This window comes from Haliotis asinina, chromosome 3, assembly GCF_037392515.1.
Source record: "Haliotis asinina isolate JCU_RB_2024 chromosome 3, JCU_Hal_asi_v2, whole genome shotgun sequence".
NCBI classification, from domain to species: domain Eukaryota; kingdom Metazoa; phylum Mollusca; class Gastropoda; order Lepetellida; family Haliotidae; genus Haliotis; species Haliotis asinina.
Window position 1 is genome coordinate 750,870 of NC_090282.1, and position 21,582 is coordinate 772,451.

Below are 21,582 nucleotides of genomic sequence, written 5' to 3' on the forward strand. Positions count from 1 at the left end.
AATCCACTTGCTTGATTACAGTGTGAGAACATGTACGCCGAAACGTCGCACCCATTGCAATGAAGAAGTTGACTATTCATAGAACTTGGTTTAATTCATCATTAAAACTTACCTCTCAAAGAAGATGTCACGAGATGGTTTGTGGTTTTTGGTTTGTGCGCTTTGGTGTGGAATGCATCTTCTCCTGGGAACTACCAATTTTTATTTCGGGCCATTAATTAATGGTATCTTACTTGTCCGTGGGCTAATAGAAAATTACTGCTTATGGTTCCTAATTGCAGATAAACTTTGATTTCATCTCATGTCTTTTCAAAATGTAGCTATTACAATTTGACACGATACGAGAATGAAATGATGTAATTTTCGCAATGACAATAAACTAAAGTTCTCTCTTTGCTATTTATCACTTCTCGATGAATAGGCCAGTATACATTAACATGAAATACCATGCCGATTTATTCATTCGTGATTACATCCTCATGATTAGGTTATAAGTATCAAGGCAAGTGGAAAATTAGCGACTAACGGAATCAGGTTGGTTGACAAGGTTCATACATGTCATCGTGTCCAAACTGCATCAAACACAAACAACCAAACATATGTTCACGTTTTGGGTTCATAAAGATTGACACAAGTCAGGACAGATTACAGCCCCTGTTGCCTTGTTTTACAATGCTTCAGGTATATCGGGGCGACGACCACATTGTTACTATTTTAGGAAACCCCGTGTAACTTGACGAACGAACCTATAGCAATAACCCATTTCGATAAACAACAATACGTTTTGCTGATTTCTTTTCTCTGTCGAGTTTAATGTTATCAGCATGTACCACTGCCTTCGTTACAAAGCGCTGACGTCGTAGATATGTACGTAAACGATGTGTGCCTGGTTCTTTACAGGTAAGGAAACGGTGGAGCGTTGTCGCCGATGGGCGTCGTGATTCTGAACGCTGCTTTACACCCTTTTGACACCCATATGTCTTCTCCATTGAAGCCGAATGTTTCTCTCTCGATACAAGTAGTTGATCCATAGAGCGCCTTGACAAACTCCATGTAGACGATGGTTCGGTGCGTGCGACACAAGTGGTGTTCTCCCTCACTCTTGCACACCATAAGGATGTTCCGGCCTGAAACAACACACGCACATTCTCGAAATTCTTCAGGTACGATTTGGCGCTGTACACCCCGGGCTTAGCGCTGTGTACTAGAGACCGATTGATCGAGATCGACCTTAGTTATAATGTATGCACCTACATTCGACGAGCACTTGAGCTGCCACATACATCGAGTAGGAAAGACATAAGGGAACGCCTCAGTGAGACACAATGAGTAAGATGGACACAGTAATGCGGCTCCCATGAACAGGATGGACATCAGGGACACATAAGCTTTTAGTCGCTTATGATTTCATGCAGGTGATATCGAACCGACATTCAAGAATTCCTGCTGTTAAGAAGTTTATAATTTCCCTTAAGGTTACAAAACATTGCTTGTTGTTCCGTTATCATTTGGCCTATTGGAAAAAGTCCACCTCGGGGTCCCAGAATACAGGGGAGCTACCATGCCGTGGCGCAGCTTCGATCACTGTTTCGTTACAAATACCTGATATGTCACGAGATAAAGGTACCCGAAGAGTCAAGAACATGTGCTCGACAACAGAAGCTCTAAATATTGAGCTAAACCATCTCCGCCATATCTTTGTCGATTATAACCGATACCCCCAGAAGGTAATCAATAATGCCATCAGATCCACCCTCAACCCAAGACATAAACCACCCCGACGTCAATCGTCACCCCTCGTAATTTCGTATGTCCCAGCAGTGAGCCACCACATAAGACGACTCCTTCAGGACCAAGTTGGCATAGACGTCCTGTTCCTGAAAGGCAAGTCCATCCAGAACCTCCTCCAAGCCACAGGCAAACCACCGCCAACAGCAAAACATGACCCCTCGGGAGCTATCCACCAGATCCCTTGTGATCCACCTGATCACCACCTGATCAAAGACCACCGCGGCAATCCACCCATACCACCCCCATCCTCTTTGTTCGCCTGGTTTCCACGTTTGCCTTTGTGCTTTGTAGTCACAAATGTGTACTTCAACCTGCTTACTCATTATCGTCTCATTGCACATCAAACTCATCTATTGTAAACTCTTCTCTAGTCACTATCAATCACACCGTAAATCGGCCTTCTGTGCTTAAATTACTTTCTTACACCCAATGTACACCAACCTTGTTAATTGTATATACTCAGTAAGCAGCAATGTACATATTCTCTATGTTTCACATCAAGTGCATCACTTCCTTGATAACGGTGTTAGAACATGTACGCCGAAACGTCGCACCCATTGCAATGAAGAAGTTGACTATTCATAGAACTTGGTTTAATTCAGCATTACAACTTGCCTCTCAAAGAAGATGTCACGAGATGGTTTGTGGGTTTTGGTTTGTGCGCTTTTGTGTGGAATGCATCTTCTCCTGGGAACTACCAGTTGTGGTATCAATGTTACCCTAAACTGACTAAAGACCTTTGTGGGATGATGTAATGACGACAGGAATTCTCGTCACTGGTTCACTTATTATAAAAAATCACATGATTTACCCGATAGGTTAGAAAACTGACTAAAGGAAAGCCCATAACAAACCCTTAAATGACAAAATTCCATGACCTTAAAGAAGCATCACATAAAGGACATGTGAATAACTATTGCAGGAACGACTTGTGAATAACTATAGCAGAAACGACTTGTGAATAACTATAGCATGAAAGACTTCTGAATAACTATAGCATGAAGGACATGTGAATAACTACAGCAGGAACGACTTGTGAATAAATACAGCAGAAACGACTGGTGAATAACTATAGCAGAAACGACTTGTGAATAACTATAGCATCAAGGACATGTAAATAACTATTGCAGGAACGACTTGTGAATAACTATAGCATGAAGGACTTGTGAATAACTATAGCATGAAGGACTTGTGAATAACTATAGCATGAAGGGCATGTGAATAACTACAGCAGGAACGACTTGTGAATAAATACAGCAGAAACGACTGGTGAATAACTATAGCAGAAACGACTTGAGAATAACTATAGCATCAAGGATATGTGAAAAACTATAGCTGAAACGACTTGTAAATAACTATAGCAGGAACGACTTGTGAATAACAACAGCAAAAACGACTTGTGAATAACTATAGCATGAAGGACATGTCAATAACTATAGCATGAAGGACATGTGAATAACTACAGCAGGAACGACTTGTGAATAACTATAGCAGGGACGACTTGTGAATAACTATAGCATGAAGGACATGTGAACAACTGCAGCAGGAATGACTTGTGAATAACTATAGCAGGCACGACTTATGAATAACTATAGCAGGCACGACTTGTGAATAACTATAGCATGAAGGACATGTGAATAACTGTAGCAGAAACGACTTGTGAATAGCTATAGCAGAAAGGACTTATCAATAACTATAGCAGAAACGTCTTGTGAATAACTACAGCATTAACGATTTGTGAAAAACTATAGCATGAAGAACATGTGAATAACTACAGGAGAAACGACTTGTGAATAACTATAGCATGAAGGACACGTAAAAAACTATAGCAGGAACGACTTGTGAATAACTATAGCAGGAACGACTTGTGAATAACTATAGGATGAAGGACATGTGAATAACTATAGTATAAAGGACATGTGAATAACTATAGCATGAGGGACATGTGAATAACTATAGCATGAAGGACATGTGAATAACTACAGCAGGAACAAAATGTGAGTAACTACAGCAGAAACGACTTGTGAATAACTATAGCATGAAGGACACGTGAATAACTACAGCAGGAACAAAATGTGAGTAACTACAGCAGGCACGACTTGTGAATAACTATAGCATGAAGGACATGTGAATAACTATTGCAGGAACGACTTGTGAATAACTATAGGAGAAACGACTTGTGAATAACTATAGCATGAAGGACTTGTGAATAACTATAGCAGGAACGACTTGTGAATAACTATAGCATGAAGGAGATGTGAATAACTACAGCATTAACGACTTGTGAATAACTACAGCATTAACGACTTGTGAATAACTATAGCATGAAGGACATGTGAATACCTACAGGAGGAACGACTTGTGAATAACTATAGCAGAAACGACTTATGAATACCTATAGCAGAAACGACTTGTAAATAACTATAGCATGAAGGATATGTGAATAACTACAGCAGGAACGACTTGTGAATAACTATAGCAGGCACGACTTGTGAAAAACTATAGGATGAAGGACATGTGAATAACTATAGCATGAAGGACATGTGAATAACTACAGCAGGAACGACTTGTGAATAACTATAGCAGGAACGACTTGTGAAGAACTATAGCATGAAGGACATGTGAATAACTATAGCAGGCACGACTTGTGAATAACTATAGCATGAAGGACATGTGAATAACTGTAGCAGAAACGACTTGTGAATAGCTATAGCAGAAAGGACTTATCAACAACTATAGCAGAAACGTCTTGTGAATAACTACAGCATTAACGACTTGTGAATAACTATAGCATGAAGAACATGTGAATAACTACAGGAGAAACGACTTGTGAATAACTATAGCATGAAGGACACGTGAATAACTATAGCAGGAACGACTTGTGAATAACTAGAGCAGGCACGACTTGTGAATAACTATAGCATGAGGGACATGTGAATAACTACAGCAGGAACAAAATGTGAGTAACTACAGCAGAAACGACTTGTGAATAACTTTAGCATGAAGGACACGTGAAAAACTATAGCATGAAGGACATGTGAATAACTACAGCAGGAACAAAATGTTAGTAACTACAGCAGGCACGACTTGTGAATAACTATAGCATGAAGGACATGTGAATAACTACAGTAGGAACGACATGTGAATAACTATAGCAGGCACGACTTTTGAATAACTATAGCATGAAGGACATGTGAATAACTATTGCAGGAACGACTTCTGAATAACTATAGCAGAAACGACTTATGAACAACTATAGCATGAAGGACTTGTGAATAAGTATAGCAGGAACGACTTGTGAATAACTATAGCATGAAGGAGATGTGAATAACTACAGCATTAACGACTTGTGAATAACTATAGCCTGAAGGACATGTGAATACGTACAGCAGGAACGACTTGTGAATAACTATAGCAGAAACGACTTATGAATACCTATAGCAGAAACGACTTGTAAATAACTATAGCATGAAGGATATGTGAATAACTACAGCAGGAACGACTTGTGAACAACTATAGCAGGCACAAGTTGTGAATAACTATAGCATGAAGGACATGTGAATAACTACAGGAGGAACGACTTGTGAATAACTATAGCATTAACGACTTGTGAATAACTATAGCATGAAGGATATGTGAATACGTACAGGAGGAACGACTTGTGAATAACTATTGGAGAAACGACTTGTGAATAACTATAACATGAAGGTCTTATGAATAACTATAGCAGAAACGACTTGTAAATAACTATAGAATGAAGGACATGTGAATAACTATTGCAGGAACGACTTGTGAATAACTATAGTAGAAACGACTTGTGAATAACTATAGCATGAAAGACTTGTGAATAACTATAGCAGGAACGACTTGTGAATAAATATAGCATTAACGACTTGTGAATAACTATAGCATGAAGGACATGTGAATACGTACAGGAGGAACGACTTGTGAATAACTATTGCAGAAACGACTTGTGAATAACTATAACATGAAGGTCTTATGAATAACTATAGCAGAAACGACTTGTAAATAACTATAGAATGAAGGACATGTGAATAACAATTGCAGGAACGACTTGTGAATAACTATAGGAGAAACGACTTGTGAATTACTATAGCATGAAAGACTTGTGAATAGCTATAGCAGGATCGACTTGTGAATAACAATACCATCAAGGACATGTGAATAACTACAGTACTAAAGACTTGTGAATAACAATAGCATGAAGGACTTTTTAGTAACTATAGCAGGAACGATGTGTGAATAACTAAAGCAGGAACGACTTGTGAATAACTATAGCATGAAGGACATGTGAATAACTATACCATGAAGGACTTGTGAATAACTATAGCAGGCACGACTTGTCAATAAATATAGCATGAAGGACATGTGAATAACTATTGCAGGAACGACTTGCGAATAACAACAGCAGAAACGACTTGTGAATAACTATAGCATGAAGGATTTGTGAACAACTATAGCAGGAATGACTTGTGAACAACTATAGCATGAAGGACATGTGAATAACTACAGCATTAACGACTTGTGAATAACTATAGCATGAAGGACTTGTGAATAACTATAGCAGAAACGACTTGTGAACAACTATAGCATGAAGAACATGTGAATAACTATAGCATGAAGGACATGTGAATAACTATAACATGAAGGACATGTGAATAACTATAGCATGAAGGACATGTGAATAACTAAAGCATGAAGGACATGTGAATAACTATAGCAGGCACGACTTGTGAATAACTATAGCATGAAGGACTTGTGAATAACTATAGCAGAAACGACTTGTGAATAACTATAGCATGAAGAACATGCGAATAACTACAGGAGAAACGACTTGTGAACAACTATAGGATGAAGAACATGCGAATAACTATAGGATGAAGGACATGTGAATAACTATACCATGAAGGACTTGTGAATAACTATAGCAGAAATGACTTATGAATAACTATAGCAGGCACGACTTGTCAATAAATATAGCATGAAGGACATGTGAATAACTATTGCAGGAACGACTTGCGAATAACAACAGCAGAAACGACTTGTGAATAACTATAGCATGAAGGATTTGTGAACAACTATAGCAGGAATGACTTGTGAACAACTATAGCATGAAGGACATGTGAATAACTACAGCATTAACGACTTGTGAATAACTATAGCATGAAGGACTTGTGAATAACTATAGCAGAAACGACTTGTGAATAACTATAGCATGAAGAACATGCGAATAACAATAGCATGAAGGACATGTGAATAACTATAACATGAAGGACATGTGAATAACTATAGCATGAAGGACATGTGAATAACTAAAGCATGAAGGACATGTGAATAACTATAGCAGGCACGACTTGTGAATAACTATAGCATGAAGGACTTGTGAATAACTATAGCAGAAACGACTTGTGAATAACTATAGCATGAAGAACATGCGAATAACTACAGGAGAAACGACTTGTGAACAACTATAGGATGAAGAACATGCGAATAACTATAGGATGAAGGACATGTGAATAACTATAACATGAAGGACATGTGAATAACTATAGCATGAAGGACATGTGAATAACTAAAGCATGAAGGACATGTGAATAACTATAGCATGAATGACATGTGAATAACTATAGCATGAAGGACATGTGAATAACTAAAGCATGAAGGACATGTGAATAACTATAGCAGGCACGACTTGTGAATAACTATAGCAGGAACGACTTCTGAATAACTACAGCATTAACGACTTGTAAATAACTATAGCATGAAGGACATGTGAATAACTATAGCAGGAACGACTTGTGAAAAACTATAGGGCATTAGAACAACTATATGAGGAAGGACATGAAAACAACTATACGAGGATGGACATGAGAACACCTACACCAGGAACAACCACAGCAGGAACGACTTGTGAAAAACTATAGGGCATTAGAACAACTATATGAGGAAGGACATGAAAACAATTATACGAGGATGGACATGAGAACACCTACACCAGGAACAACTACAGCAGGAACGACTTGTGAATAACTACAGCAGAAACGACATGTGAATAACTATAGCATGAAGGACGTGTGAATAACTATAGCATGAAAGACTTGTGAATAACTATAGCAGGCACGACTTGTGAATAGCTATAGCATGAAGGACATGTGAATACCTACTGCAGGAACAACTTGTGAATAACTATAGCAGAAACGACTTATGAATAACTATAGCAGAAATGACTTGTCAATAACTATAGCATGAAGGACATGTGAATAACTATAGCAGGAACGACTTGTGAATAAGTATAGCAGGAAACACTTGTGAAAAACTACAGCATTAACGACTTGTAAACAACTATAGCATGAAGGACATGTCAATAACTATAGCAGGAACGACTTGTGATTAACTTTAGGGCATTAGAACAACTATATGAGGAAGGACATGAAAACAACTATACCAGAATGGACATGAGAACACCTACACCAGGAACAACTATAGCAGGAACGACTTGTAAATAACTATAGCAGAAAGGACATGTGCATATCTGTAGCAGAAATGACTTGTGAATAACTATAGCAGAAAGGACTTATGAATAACTATAGCAGAAACAAATTGTAAATAACTATAGCATGGAGGACATGTGAATAACTACAGCAGGAATGACTTGTGAATAACTATAGCAGGCACGACTTGTGAAAAACTATAACATGAAGGTCTTATGAATAACTATAGCAGAAACGATTTCTGAATAACTATAGCATGAAGGACATGTGAATAACTATAACAGGAACGACTTGTGAATAACTATAGGAGAAACGACTTGTGAATTACTATAGCATGAAGAACTTGTGAATAACTATAGCAGGATCGACTTGTGACTAACTATAGCATGAAGGACATGTGAACAACTATAGCATGAAAGACTTGTGAATAACTATAGCAGGCACGACTTGTGAATAACTATAGCATAAAGGACATGTGAATACCTACTGCAGGAACAACTTGTGAATAACTATAGCAGAAATGACTTGTCAATAACTATAGCATGAAGGACATGTGAATAACTATTGCAGGAACGACTTGTGAATAGCTATAGCAGAAACGACTTGTGAATAACTATAGCATGAAGGACTTGTGAATAACTATAGGATGAAGGACATGTGAATAACTACAGCATTAACGACTTCTGAATAACTATAGCATGAAGGACTTGTGAATAACTATAGCAGAAACGACTTCTGAATAACTATAGCATGAAGGACATGTGAATAACTGTAGCAGAAACGACTTGTGAATAACTACAGCATTAACGACTTGTGAATAACTATAGCATGAAGAACATGCGAATAACTACAGGAGAAACGACTTGTGAATAACTATAGCAGAAACGACTTGTGAATAACTATAGCATGAAGGACTTGTGAATAACTATAGCAGAAACGACTTGTGAATAACTATAGCATGAAGGACATGTGAATAACTGTAGCAGAAACGACTTGTGAATAACTACAGCATTAACGACTTGTGAATAACTATAGCATGAAGAACATGCGAATAACTACAGGAGAAACGACTTGTGAATAACTATATGATGAAGGACATGTGAATAACTATAGCATGAAGGACATGTGAATAACTATAGCATGAAGGACATGTGAATAACTATAGCATGAAGGACATGTGAAAAACTACAGTAGGAACGACTTGTGAATAACTATAGGAGAAAGAACTTGTGAATAACTATAGGAGAAAGAACTTGTAAATAACTATAGCATGGAGGACATGTGAATAACTACAACTTGTGAAAAACTATAGCAGGCACGACTTGTGAATAACTATAACATGAAGGTCTTATGAATAACTATAGGAGAAACGACTTGCGAATAACTATAGCATGAAGGACATGTGAATAACTATTGCAGGAACGACTTGTGAATAACTATAGGAGAAACGACTTGTGAATTACTATAGAATGAAGAACTTGTGAATAACTATAGCAGGATCGACTTGTGAATAACAATAGCATGAAGGACATGTGAATAGCTATAGCATGAAAGACTTGTGAACAACTATAGCAGGCACGGCTTGTGAATAACTATAGCATGAAGGACATGTGAATACCTACTGCAGGAACGACTTGTGAATAACTATAGTAGAAATGACTTGTGAAAAACTATAGCATGAAGGACATGTGAATAACTATTGCAGGAACGACTTGTGAATAACTATAGCAGAAACGACTTGTGAACAACTATAGCAGAAACGACTTGTAAATAACTATAGCATGAAGGACTTGTGAATAACTATAGGAGGAATGACTTGTGAATAACTATAGCATGAAGGATATGTGAATAATTACAGCATTAACGACTTGTGAATAACTATAGCATGAAGGACTCGTGAATAACTACAGCATTAACGACTTGTGAATAACTATAGCATGAAGAACATGCGAATAACTACAGGAGAAACGACTTGTGAATAACTATAGCATGAAGGACATGTGAATAACTGGAGCAGAAACGACTTGTGAACAACTACAGCAGCAACGACTTGTGAATAACTATAGCATGAAGAACATGCGAATAACTACAGCAGAAACGACTTGTGAAAAAGTATAGGAAGAAGGACATGTGAATAACTATAGCATGAAGGACATGTGAATAACTATAGCATGATGGACATGTGAATAACTACAGCATGAAGGACATGTGAATAACTATAGCATGAAGGACATGTGAATAACTGCAGCAGGAACGACTTGTGAATAACTATAGCAGGCACGACTTGTGAATAAGTATAGCAGGAACGACTTGTGAATAACTACAGCATTAACGACTTGTAAATAACTAAAGCATGAAGGACATGTGAATAACTATAGCAGGAACGACTTGTGAATAACTATAGGGCATTAGAACAACTATATGAGGAAGGACATGAAAACAACTATACGAGGATGGACATGAGAACACCTACACCAGGAACAACTACAGCAGGAACGACTTGTGAATAACTACAGCAGAAACGACATGTGAATAACTATAGCATGAAGGACGTGTGAATAACTATAGCATGAAAGACTTGTGAATAACTATAGCAGGCACGACTTGTGAATAACTATAGCATGAAGGACATGTGAATACCTACTGCAGGAACAACTTGTGAATAACTATAGCAGAAACGACTTATGAATAACTATAGCAGAAATGACTTGTCAATAACTATAGCATGAAGGACATGTGAATAACTATTGCAGGAACGACTTGTGAATAACTATAGCAGAAACGACTTGTGAATAACTATAGCATGAAGGACTTGTGAATAACTATAGGATGAAGGACATGTGAATAACTACAGCATCAACGACTTCTGAATAACTATAGCATGAAGGACTTGTGAATAACTATAGCATGAAGGACATGCGAATAACTACAGGAGAAACGACTTGTGAATAACTACAGCATCAACGACTTGTGAATAACTATAGCATGAAGAACATGCGAATAACTACAGGAGAAACGACTTGTGAATAACTATAGGATGAAGGACATGTGAATAACTATAGCATGAAGGACATGTGAATAACTATAGCATGAAGGACATGTGAATAACTACAGTAGGAACGACTTGTGAATAACTATAGGAGAAAGAACTTGTAAATAACTATAGCATGGAGGACATGTGAATAACTATAGGATGAAGGACATGTGAATAACTATAGCATGAAGGACATGTGAATAACTACAGCATGAAGGACATGTGAATAACTATAGCATGAAGGACATGTGAATAACTGCAGCAGGAACGACTTGTGAATAACTATAGCAGGCACGACTTGTGAATAAGTATAGCAGGAACGACTTGTGAATAACTACAGCATTAACGACTTGTAAATAACTAAAGCATGAAGGACATGTGAATAACTATAGCAGGAACGACTTGTGAATAACTATAGGGCATTAGAACAACTATATGAGGAAGGACATGAAAACAACTATACGAGGATGGACATGAGAACACCTACACCAGGAACAACTACAGCAGGAACGACTTGTGAATAACTACAGCAGAAACGACATGTGAATAACTATAGCATGAAGGACGTGTGAATAACTATAGCATGAAAGACTTGTGAATAACTATAAGAGGAACGACTTGTGAATAACTATGGCATGGAGGACACGTGAATAACTACAGCATTAAGGACTTGTGAATAACTATAGCATGAAGGACATGTGAATAACTATAGCAGGAACGACTTGTGAATAAGTATAGCAGGAAAGACTTGTGAATAACTACAGCATTAACGACTTGTAAATAACTATAGCATGAAGGACATGTCAATAACTATAGCAGGAACGACTTGTGAATAGCTATAGCAGAAAGGACTTATGAATAACTATAGCAGAAACAACTTGTAAATAACTATAGCATGGATGACATGTGAATAACTACAGGAGGAACGACTTGTGAATAACTATAGCAGGCACGACTTGTGAATAACTATAACATGAAGGTCTTATGAATAACTATAGGAGAAACGACTTGTGAACTACTATAGCATGAAGGACTTGTGAACAACTACAGCATTAACGACTTGTGAATAACTATAGCATGAAGGACATGTGAATAACTATAGCAGAAACGACTTGTGAATAACTATAGCATGAAGGACTTGTGAATAACTATAACAGGCACGACTTGTGAATAAGTATAGGAGGAACGACTTGTGAATAACTACAGCATTAACGACATGTAAATAACTATAGCATGAAGGACATGTGATTAAGTATAGCAGGGACGACTTGTGAAAAACTATAGGGCATTAGAACAACTATATGAGGAAGGACATGAAAACAACTATACCAGGATGGACATGAGGACACCTACACCAGGAACAACTATAGGAGGAAGGACATGTGAATAACTACAGGAGAAACGACATGTGAATACCTATAGCATGAAGGACGTGTGAATAACTATAGCATGAAGGACATGTGAATCATTATAGCATGAAGGACATGTGAATAACTAGAACAGGAACGACTTGTGAATAACTATAGCAGGCACGAATTGTGAATAACTGTAGCAGAAACGACGTGTGAATAACTATAACATGAAGGAGATGTGAATAACTGTAGGAGAAATGACTTGTGAATAGCTATAGCAGAACGGACTTATGAATAAGTACAGGAGAAACAACTTGTAAATAAGTATAGCATGAAGGACATGTGAATAACTGCAGCAGGAACGACTTGTGAATAACTATAGCAGGCACGACTTGTGAATAACTGTAGCATGAAGGACTTGTGAATAACTATAGCATGAAGGACATGTGAATAACTATAGCAGGAACGATTTGTGAATAACTATAGCAGGCACGACTTGTGAATAACTATAGCATGAAGGACTTGTGAATAACTATAGCAGGCACGACTTGTGAATAACTATAGCATGAAGGACATGTGAATCATTATAGCATGAAGGACATGTGAATAACTACAACAGGAACGACTTGTGAATAACTATAGCAGGAACGACTTGTGAATAACTATAGCAGAAACGACTTGTGAATAACTATAGCATAAAGGACATGTGAATACCTACTGCAGGAACAACTTGTGAATAACTATAGCAGAAATGACTTGTCAATAACTATAGCATGAAGGACATGTGAATAACTATTGCAGGAACGACTTGTGAATAGCTATAGCAGAAACGACTTGTGAATAACTATAGCATGAAGGACTTGTGAATAACTATAGGATGAAGGACATGTGAATAACTACAGCATTAACGACTTCTGAATAACTATAGCATGAAGGACTTGTGAATAACTATAGCAGAAACGACTTCTGAATAACTATAGCATGAAGGACATGTGAATAACTGTAGCAGAAACGACTTGTGAATAACTACAGCATTAACGACTTGTGAATAACTATAGCATGAAGAACATGCGAATAACTACAGGAGAAACGACTTGTGAATAACTATAGCAGAAACGACTTGTGAATAACTATAGCATGAAGGACTTGTGAATAACTATAGCAGAAACGACTTGTGAATAACTATAGCATGAAGGACATGTGAATAACTGTAGCAGAAACGACTTGTGAATAACTACAGCATTAACGACTTGTGAATAACTATAGCATGAAGAACATGCGAATAACTACAGGAGAAACGACTTGTGAATAACTATATGATGAAGGACATGTGAATAACTATAGCATGAAGGACATGTGAATAACTATAGCATGAAGGACATGTGAATAACTATAGCATGAAGGACATGTGAAAAACTACAGTAGGAACGACTTGTGAATAACTATAGGAGAAAGAACTTGTGAATAACTATAGGAGAAAGAACTTGTAAATAACTATAGCATGGAGGACATGTGAATAACTACAACTTGTGAAAAACTATAGCAGGCACGACTTGTGAATAACTATAACATGAAGGTCTTATGAATAACTATAGGAGAAACGACTTGCGAATAACTATAGCATGAAGGACATGTGAATAACTATTGCAGGAACGACTTGTGAATAACTATAGGAGAAACGACTTGTGAATTACTATAGAATGAAGAACTTGTGAATAACTATAGCAGGATCGACTTGTGAATAACAATAGCATGAAGGACATGTGAATAGCTATAGCATGAAAGACTTGTGAACAACTATAGCAGGCACGGCTTGTGAATAACTATAGCATGAAGGACATGTGAATACCTACTGCAGGAACGACTTGTGAATAACTATAGTAGAAATGACTTGTGAAAAACTATAGCATGAAGGACATGTGAACAACTATTGCAGGAACGACTTGTGAATAACTATAGCAGAAACGACTTGTGAACAACTATAGCAGAAACGACTTGTAAATAACTATAGCATGAAGGACTTGTGAATAACTATAGGAGGAATGACTTGTGAATAACTATAGCATGAAGGATATGTGAATAATTACAGCATTAACGACTTGTGAATAACTATAGCATGAAGGACTCGTGAATAACTACAGCATTAACGACTTGTGAATAACTATAGCATGAAGAACATGCGAATAACTACAGGAGAAACGACTTGTGAATAACTATAGCATGAAGGACATGTGAATAACTGGAGCAGAAACGACTTGTGAACAACTACAGCAGCAACGACTTGTGAATAACTATAGCATGAAGAACATGCGAATAACTACAGCAGAAACGACTTGTGAAAAAGTATAGGAAGAAGGACATGTGAATAACTATAGCATGAAGGACATGTGAATAACTATAGCATGATGGACATGTGAATAACTACAGCATGAAGGACATGTGAATAACTATAGCATGAAGGACATGTGAATAACTGCAGCAGGAACGACTTGTGAATAACTATAGCAGGCACGACTTGTGAATAAGTATAGCAGGAACGACTTGTGAATAACTACAGCATTAACGACTTGTAAATAACTAAAGCATGAAGGACATGTGAATAACTATAGCAGGAACGACTTGTGAATAACTATAGGGCATTAGAACAACTATATGAGGAAGGACATGAAAACAACTATACGAGGATGGACATGAGAACACCTACACCAGGAACAACTACAGCAGGAACGACTTGTGAATAACTACAGCAGAAACGACATGTGAATAACTATAGCATGAAGGACGTGTGAATAACTATAGCATGAAAGACTTGTGAATAACTATAGCAGGCACGACTTGTGAATAACTATAGCATGAAGGACATGTGAATACCTACTGCAGGAACAACTTGTGAATAACTATAGCAGAAACGACTTATGAATAACTATAGCAGAAATGACTTGTCAATAACTATAGCATGAAGGACATGTGAATAACTATTGCAGGAACGACTTGTGAATAACTATAGCAGAAACGACTTGTGAATAACTATAGCATGAAGGACTTGTGAATAACTATAGGATGAAGGACATGTGAATAACTACAGCATCAACGACTTCTGAATAACTATAGCATGAAGGACTTGTGAATAACTATAACATGAAGGACATGCGAATAACTACAGGAGAAACGACTTGTGAATAACTACAGCATCAACGACTTGTGAATAACTATAGCATGAAGAACATGCGAATAACTACAGGAGAAACGACTTGTGAATAACTATAGGATGAAGGACATGTGAATAACTATAGCATGAAGGACATGTGAATAACTATAGCATGAAGGACATGTGAATAACTACAGTAGGAACGACTTGTGAATAACTATAGGAGAAAGAACTTGTAAATAACTATAGCATGGAGGACATGTGAATAACTATAGGATGAAGGACATGTGAATAACTATAGCATGAAGGACATGTGAATAACTACAGCATGAAGGACATGTGAATAACTATAGCATGAAGGACATGTGAATAACTGCAGCAGGAACGACTTGTGAATAACTATAGCAGGCACGACTTGTGAATAAGTATAGCAGGAACGACTTGTGAATAACTACAGCATTAACGACTTGTAAATAACTAAAGCATGAAGGACATGTGAATAACTATAGCAGGAACGACTTGTGAATAACTATAGGGCATTAGAACAACTATATGAGGAAGGACATGAAAACAACTATACGAGGATGGACATGAGAACACCTACACCAGGAACAACTACAGCAGGAACGACTTGTGAATAACTACAGCAGAAACGACATGTGAATAACTATAGCATGAAGGACGTGTGAATAACTATAGCATGAAAGACTTGTGAATAACTATAAGAGGAACGACTTGTGAATAACTATGGCATGGAGGACACGTGAATAACTACAGCATTAAGGACTTGTGAATAACTATAGCATGAAGGACATGTGAATAACTATAGCAGGAACGACTTGTGAATAAGTATAGCAGGAAAGACTTGTGAATAACTACAGCATTAACGACTTGTAAATAACTATAGCATGAAGGACATGTCAATAACTATAGCAGGAACGACTTGTGAATAGCTATAGCAGAAAGGACTTATGAATAACTATAGCAGAAACAACTTGTAAATAACTATAGCATGGATGACATGTGAATAACTACAGGAGGAACGACTTGTGAATAACTATAGCAGGCACGACTTGTGAATAACTATAACATGAAGGTCTTATGAATAACTATAGGAGAAACGACTTGTGAACTACTATAGCATGAAGGACTTGTGAACAACTACAGCATTAACGACTTGTGAATAACTATAGCATGAAGGACATGTGAATAACTATAGCAGAAACGACTTGTGAATAACTATAGCATGAAGGACTTGTGAATAACTATAACAGGCACGACTTGTGAATAAGTATAGGAGGAACGACTTGTGAATAACTACAGCATTAACGACATGTAAATAACTATAGCATGAAGGACATGTGATTAAGTATAGCAGGGACGACTTGTGAAAAACTATAGGGCATTAGAACAACTATATGAGGAAGGACATGAAAACAACTATACCAGGATGGACATGAGGACACCTACACCAGGAACAACTATAGGAGGAAGGACATGTGAATAACTACAGGAGAAACGACATGTGAATACCTATAGCATGAAGGACGTGTGAATAACTATAGCATGAAGGACATGTGAATCATTATAGCATGAAGGACATGTGAATAACTAGAACAGGAACGACTTGTGAATAACTATAGCAGGCACGAATTGTGAATAACTGTAGCAGAAACGACGTGTGAATAACTATAACATGAAGGAGATGTGAATAACTGTAGGAGAAATGACTTGTGAATAGCTATAGCAGAACGGACTTATGAATAAGTACAGGAGAAACAACTTGTAAATAAGTATAGCATGAAGGACATGTGAATAACTGCAGCAGGAACGACTTGTGAATAACTATAGCAGGCACGACTTGTGAATAACTGTAGCATGAAGGACTTGTGAATAACTATAGCATGAAGGACATGTGAATAACTATAGCAGGAACGATTTGTGAATAACTATAGCAGGCACGACTTGTGAATAACTATAGCATGAAGGACTTGTGAATAACTATAGCAGGCACGACTTGTGAATAACTATAGCATGAAGGACATGTGAATCATTATAGCATGAAGGACATGTGAATAACTACAACAGGAACGACTTGTGAATAACTATAGCAGGAACGACTTGTGAATAACTATAGCAGAAACGACTTGTGAATAACTATAGCATGAAGGACATGTGAATAACTGTAGGAGAAATGACTTGTGAATAGCTACAGCAGAAAGGACTTATGAATAAGTACAGGAGAAACAACTTGTAAATAAGTATAGCATGAAGGACATGTGAATAACTACAGCATGAAGGACATGTGAATAACTACAGCATGAAGGACATGTGAATAACTATAGCATGGAGGTCATGTGAATAACTACAGCAGGAACGACTTGTGAATAACTATAGCAGGCACGACTTGTGAATAACTATAGCATGAAGGACATGTGAATACCTACAGCAGGAACGACTTGTGAATAACTATAGCAGAAAGGACTTATGAATAACTATAGCAGGGACGACTTGTAAATAACTATAGCATGAAGGACATGTGAATAACTATAGCAGGAACGACTTGTGAATAACTATAGGGCATTAGAATAACTATATGAGGAAGGACATGAAAACAACTATACCAGGATGGACATGAGAACACCTACACCAGGAACAACTACAGCAGGAACGACTTGTGAGTAACTATAGCAGGAAGGACATGTGAATAACTATAGCATGAAGGACATGTGAATAACTATAGCAGGAAGGACATGTGAACAACTACACCAGGAAGGGGATGTAAACAAGTACACCAGGAAGGCATTGGGAACGACTACACCATGAAGGACATGAGAACACGTACTGCAGGAAGGACATGAGAACAACTACACCAGGAAGGGCATTAGAACAATTATGTGAGGAAGGACATGTAAACAACTATACCAGGATGGACATGAGAACACCTACACCAGGAACAACTACAGCAGGAAGGACATCAAAACAACTACAGGAGGAAAGACATCAAAACAACTACAGCAGGAAGGACATCAAAACAACTACAGCAGGAAGGACATCAAAACAACTACAGGAGGGCATGTTGTAAGAACAGAGTCTGGCGGTGAAAGTGTATCCTCTGTCTTGAACATCCACGCCCGAAGCTACTAAACTGTGCTGAGAACAATATATGTAGTTAATTTCATTGTCTGCTACCATTTGGGGACTAAACTCATTTTCGCCTCAGTGGCAGTAACCGAGGACAGGCAACAACGTGCGAGGAGGAATCTGCACCCTCAGCATCTGGACTCTTAAATTCTAATGTCTATGTGTCTGTGATGGCATTGTGACTCACCTCTAACGTAGCACACAAGGAAGTTAGCCTGACAGCCATGGCTCACCCACACGAAGTTGCGATAGAAGCCGTAAGTGTGGTCGAGGATGCAGGGCGTGGCAGAGTAGTGGCCGTTTTCGGCGACCTGCATACTCAAAACCCTCTCAGCATATGGAATCATTTCCTTATGATAGACGCTATTAAAACTCTGCACGACTCTGTGATAACACGTCATGTGATCCTGCTTGTAGAGATGTTCACCTGTTTGGGGACGTGGAGAGATAACACTGAATATAATTATCGCTGTAAGAATCTGTTTATGATAAGATTGACTCTAATAATAATAATAATAACACTTATACCAATGACACTACTTTAAAGGCACGGAGTTTAATACTTCTTGAAAAGTATGGATCAAGATATGCATGGTTGATATTTCGAGTCGTCAAAGCAAACTCAAAACATATTGATCTACATTAAGCGCTTGCTATATAAATCTCTGATGCCGCCGGATTTCACCGTTTCGGAATACAAGAAGCTATTCGAAAAACGTTAGTACTGGTAACAAAAAAGACACAATGTGCATTTGCAAGAGATCTGCTATCTGCAGTAACATGCCTGCAACGACGAGTTTCCTCTGCAGCAACATCAGCAGTACCGCCAACAGCTTCATGGTCGTTGAATGTCGTTGTCGACTGTGTCACAGCGTTGTCTGCCGCAGATGGTGACGAGCCACACTTAATGTTTAGCATCCCTTCTTATTGTCGTCTTTAGTGTCACAAATGCAGTAATTTCGCGAGCATTGTCCGTGTGTTACAAACGGAAATCAATCTGGCCGCCCATCACTCATCTTTATGTGTGCAGGTAGGACAATATGTGACTATCGCTAATTGTGCTGACCCTTCCGAAAACAGATCTGTATGTGATTTCTTCTTTCAATTTTAATACAATACATTGCATATATTCTGTTCAATGCTCTTCAAAATTAACATCTTACCGCCACACTGATGCTTTAAGATCCCCCCATTGTTTATGCCAATGTTAATTATACGTGTCCTGCATGCCAAAATTGTAGTTTCGTCTGTCGCAAGTTGATATTCTCTTTCTACAGTCACTCAGATTTTACTATAAATACGTGTCACGAGTATTAGGCTTTTCCCGGTCAAGACCGAATGCATTTGGAATAGACGTGTAAGGTCTTTATAATCAAAATGTGTGAACTATCTGTATTTGTATATATACATACTTGGTATCGGTTGAGTTGGTTTAAAAAAGAGAACTCTCAAATATATAGGTCTATGTGCACTGGAGGTTGACACGTGTACATCAACGGTGACAGACGGCCTAAATGTACTCAAAATGAGTGTCGCTCGCTTTCACAGGGAAGTCCAAATAGTGTTTCACAGTGGGTGATGCTTATACCTACGGTCATCCCGAAACAGTTCAGAGAGTGTAGATAGTGGAGCTATGATGAACAGCTCAGTGAGTGTAGATAGTGGAGCTATGATGAACAGCTCAGTGAGTGTAGATAGTGAAGCTATGATGAACAGCTCAGTGAGAGTAGATAGTGGAGCTATGATGAACAGCTCAGTGAGTGTAGACAGTGGAGCTATGATGAACAGCTCAGTGAGTATATAGATAGTGGAGCTATGATGAACCGCTAGTGTTAAAGGGGCACTGATGCGGAGCGAATAATGCTTCTCGCCAACGGTCTAATTACGAAAGCAGACCGCAAATTGGTCAGAGCCCACTCCTTCGACGGACAAAGGAACTGGGCTCCTGTCCATATTAGCAAAATTTCTTCACTTAAACAGTCAGGAGGCCGGATGCCCATCACATGCCATTTGTTTAAAAATATCCATGGTATTTCTTGTCTGATCGTAACCATATATCCCAGCAGTGTAGTTCTTTTCGGATGCTTGGATGGTATACTTACTGATCCAATTTGATCCTATTTCTGTGTTTTTAACCTCGATATTTAATCATGTTACATGAAAATATGATGTCTACAGGCACGTAGCAAGCCATTTGTTTCAGTACGGAAGATTGCAAAGCTTTATATTTAGGTAGTTTTGAGTGTTGGTTGAGCTGTGATAGCAAATAGCATACGTAAATTTTGGTAGCTATGGTAGCTACAATGGTTTATTATTTATGATAATAAAACACAGAGTTGATTTATTTGAATTCGTAAACAAAAAAACGATGACCTTGGCTTTGGTAGAGAAATCTGAAAATTTTCTGACGTAAAAAAAACCCTTATTTCACTTATTTACCAAAGTACACAGCAAATGCCTGTGTGTATTCCTTATGTAACGAAATTCCGTTGGTATCCTCAAAACAGTTTCGGCCCATAAGTGTTTTCAGGCTGCATGCGACACAGAGATTACATCTTCCTTGCTGTAACTCGCGTTTGATGGTGTAAACCTACACGTGTT

At 37.9% G+C, this 21,582-nt stretch overlaps 1 protein-coding gene across 1 annotated transcript; it reads right to left on the reverse strand.

Annotated features, from left to right (window-relative positions):
• Positions 1 to 868: 868 nt before the first annotated feature.
• Positions 869 to 19,820, reverse strand: LOC137279142 (lectin ADEL-like). The gene is made up of 3 exons (XM_067811618.1): positions 19,766 to 19,820; positions 19,169 to 19,408; positions 869 to 1,127 (listed from the first exon to the last, which is right to left on the reverse strand). Exons 1-3 carry the CDS (start codon positions 19,818 to 19,820, stop codon positions 895 to 897), a joined length of 528 nt encoding a protein of 175 aa, XP_067667719.1. The 3' UTR covers positions 869 to 894.
• Positions 19,821 to 21,582: the final 1,762 nt, after the last annotated feature.

Excerpts from the sequence above, each read along its gene's own strand:
- LOC137279142 (XM_067811618.1), bottom strand. The coding sequence starts at position 19,820 with ATGAAGCTGTTGGCGGTACTGCTGATGTTGCTGCAGAGGAAACTCGTC. Across the intron at positions 19,409-19,765 it reads GAGGAAACTCGTCGTTGCAG|GTGAACATCTCTACAAGCAG; the intron begins GCATGTTACTGC and ends GTCCCCAAACAG. Across the intron at positions 1,128-19,168 it reads CCTTGTGTGCTACGTTAGAG|GCCGGAACATCCTTATGGTG; the intron begins GTGAGTCACAAT and ends GTGTTGTTTCAG.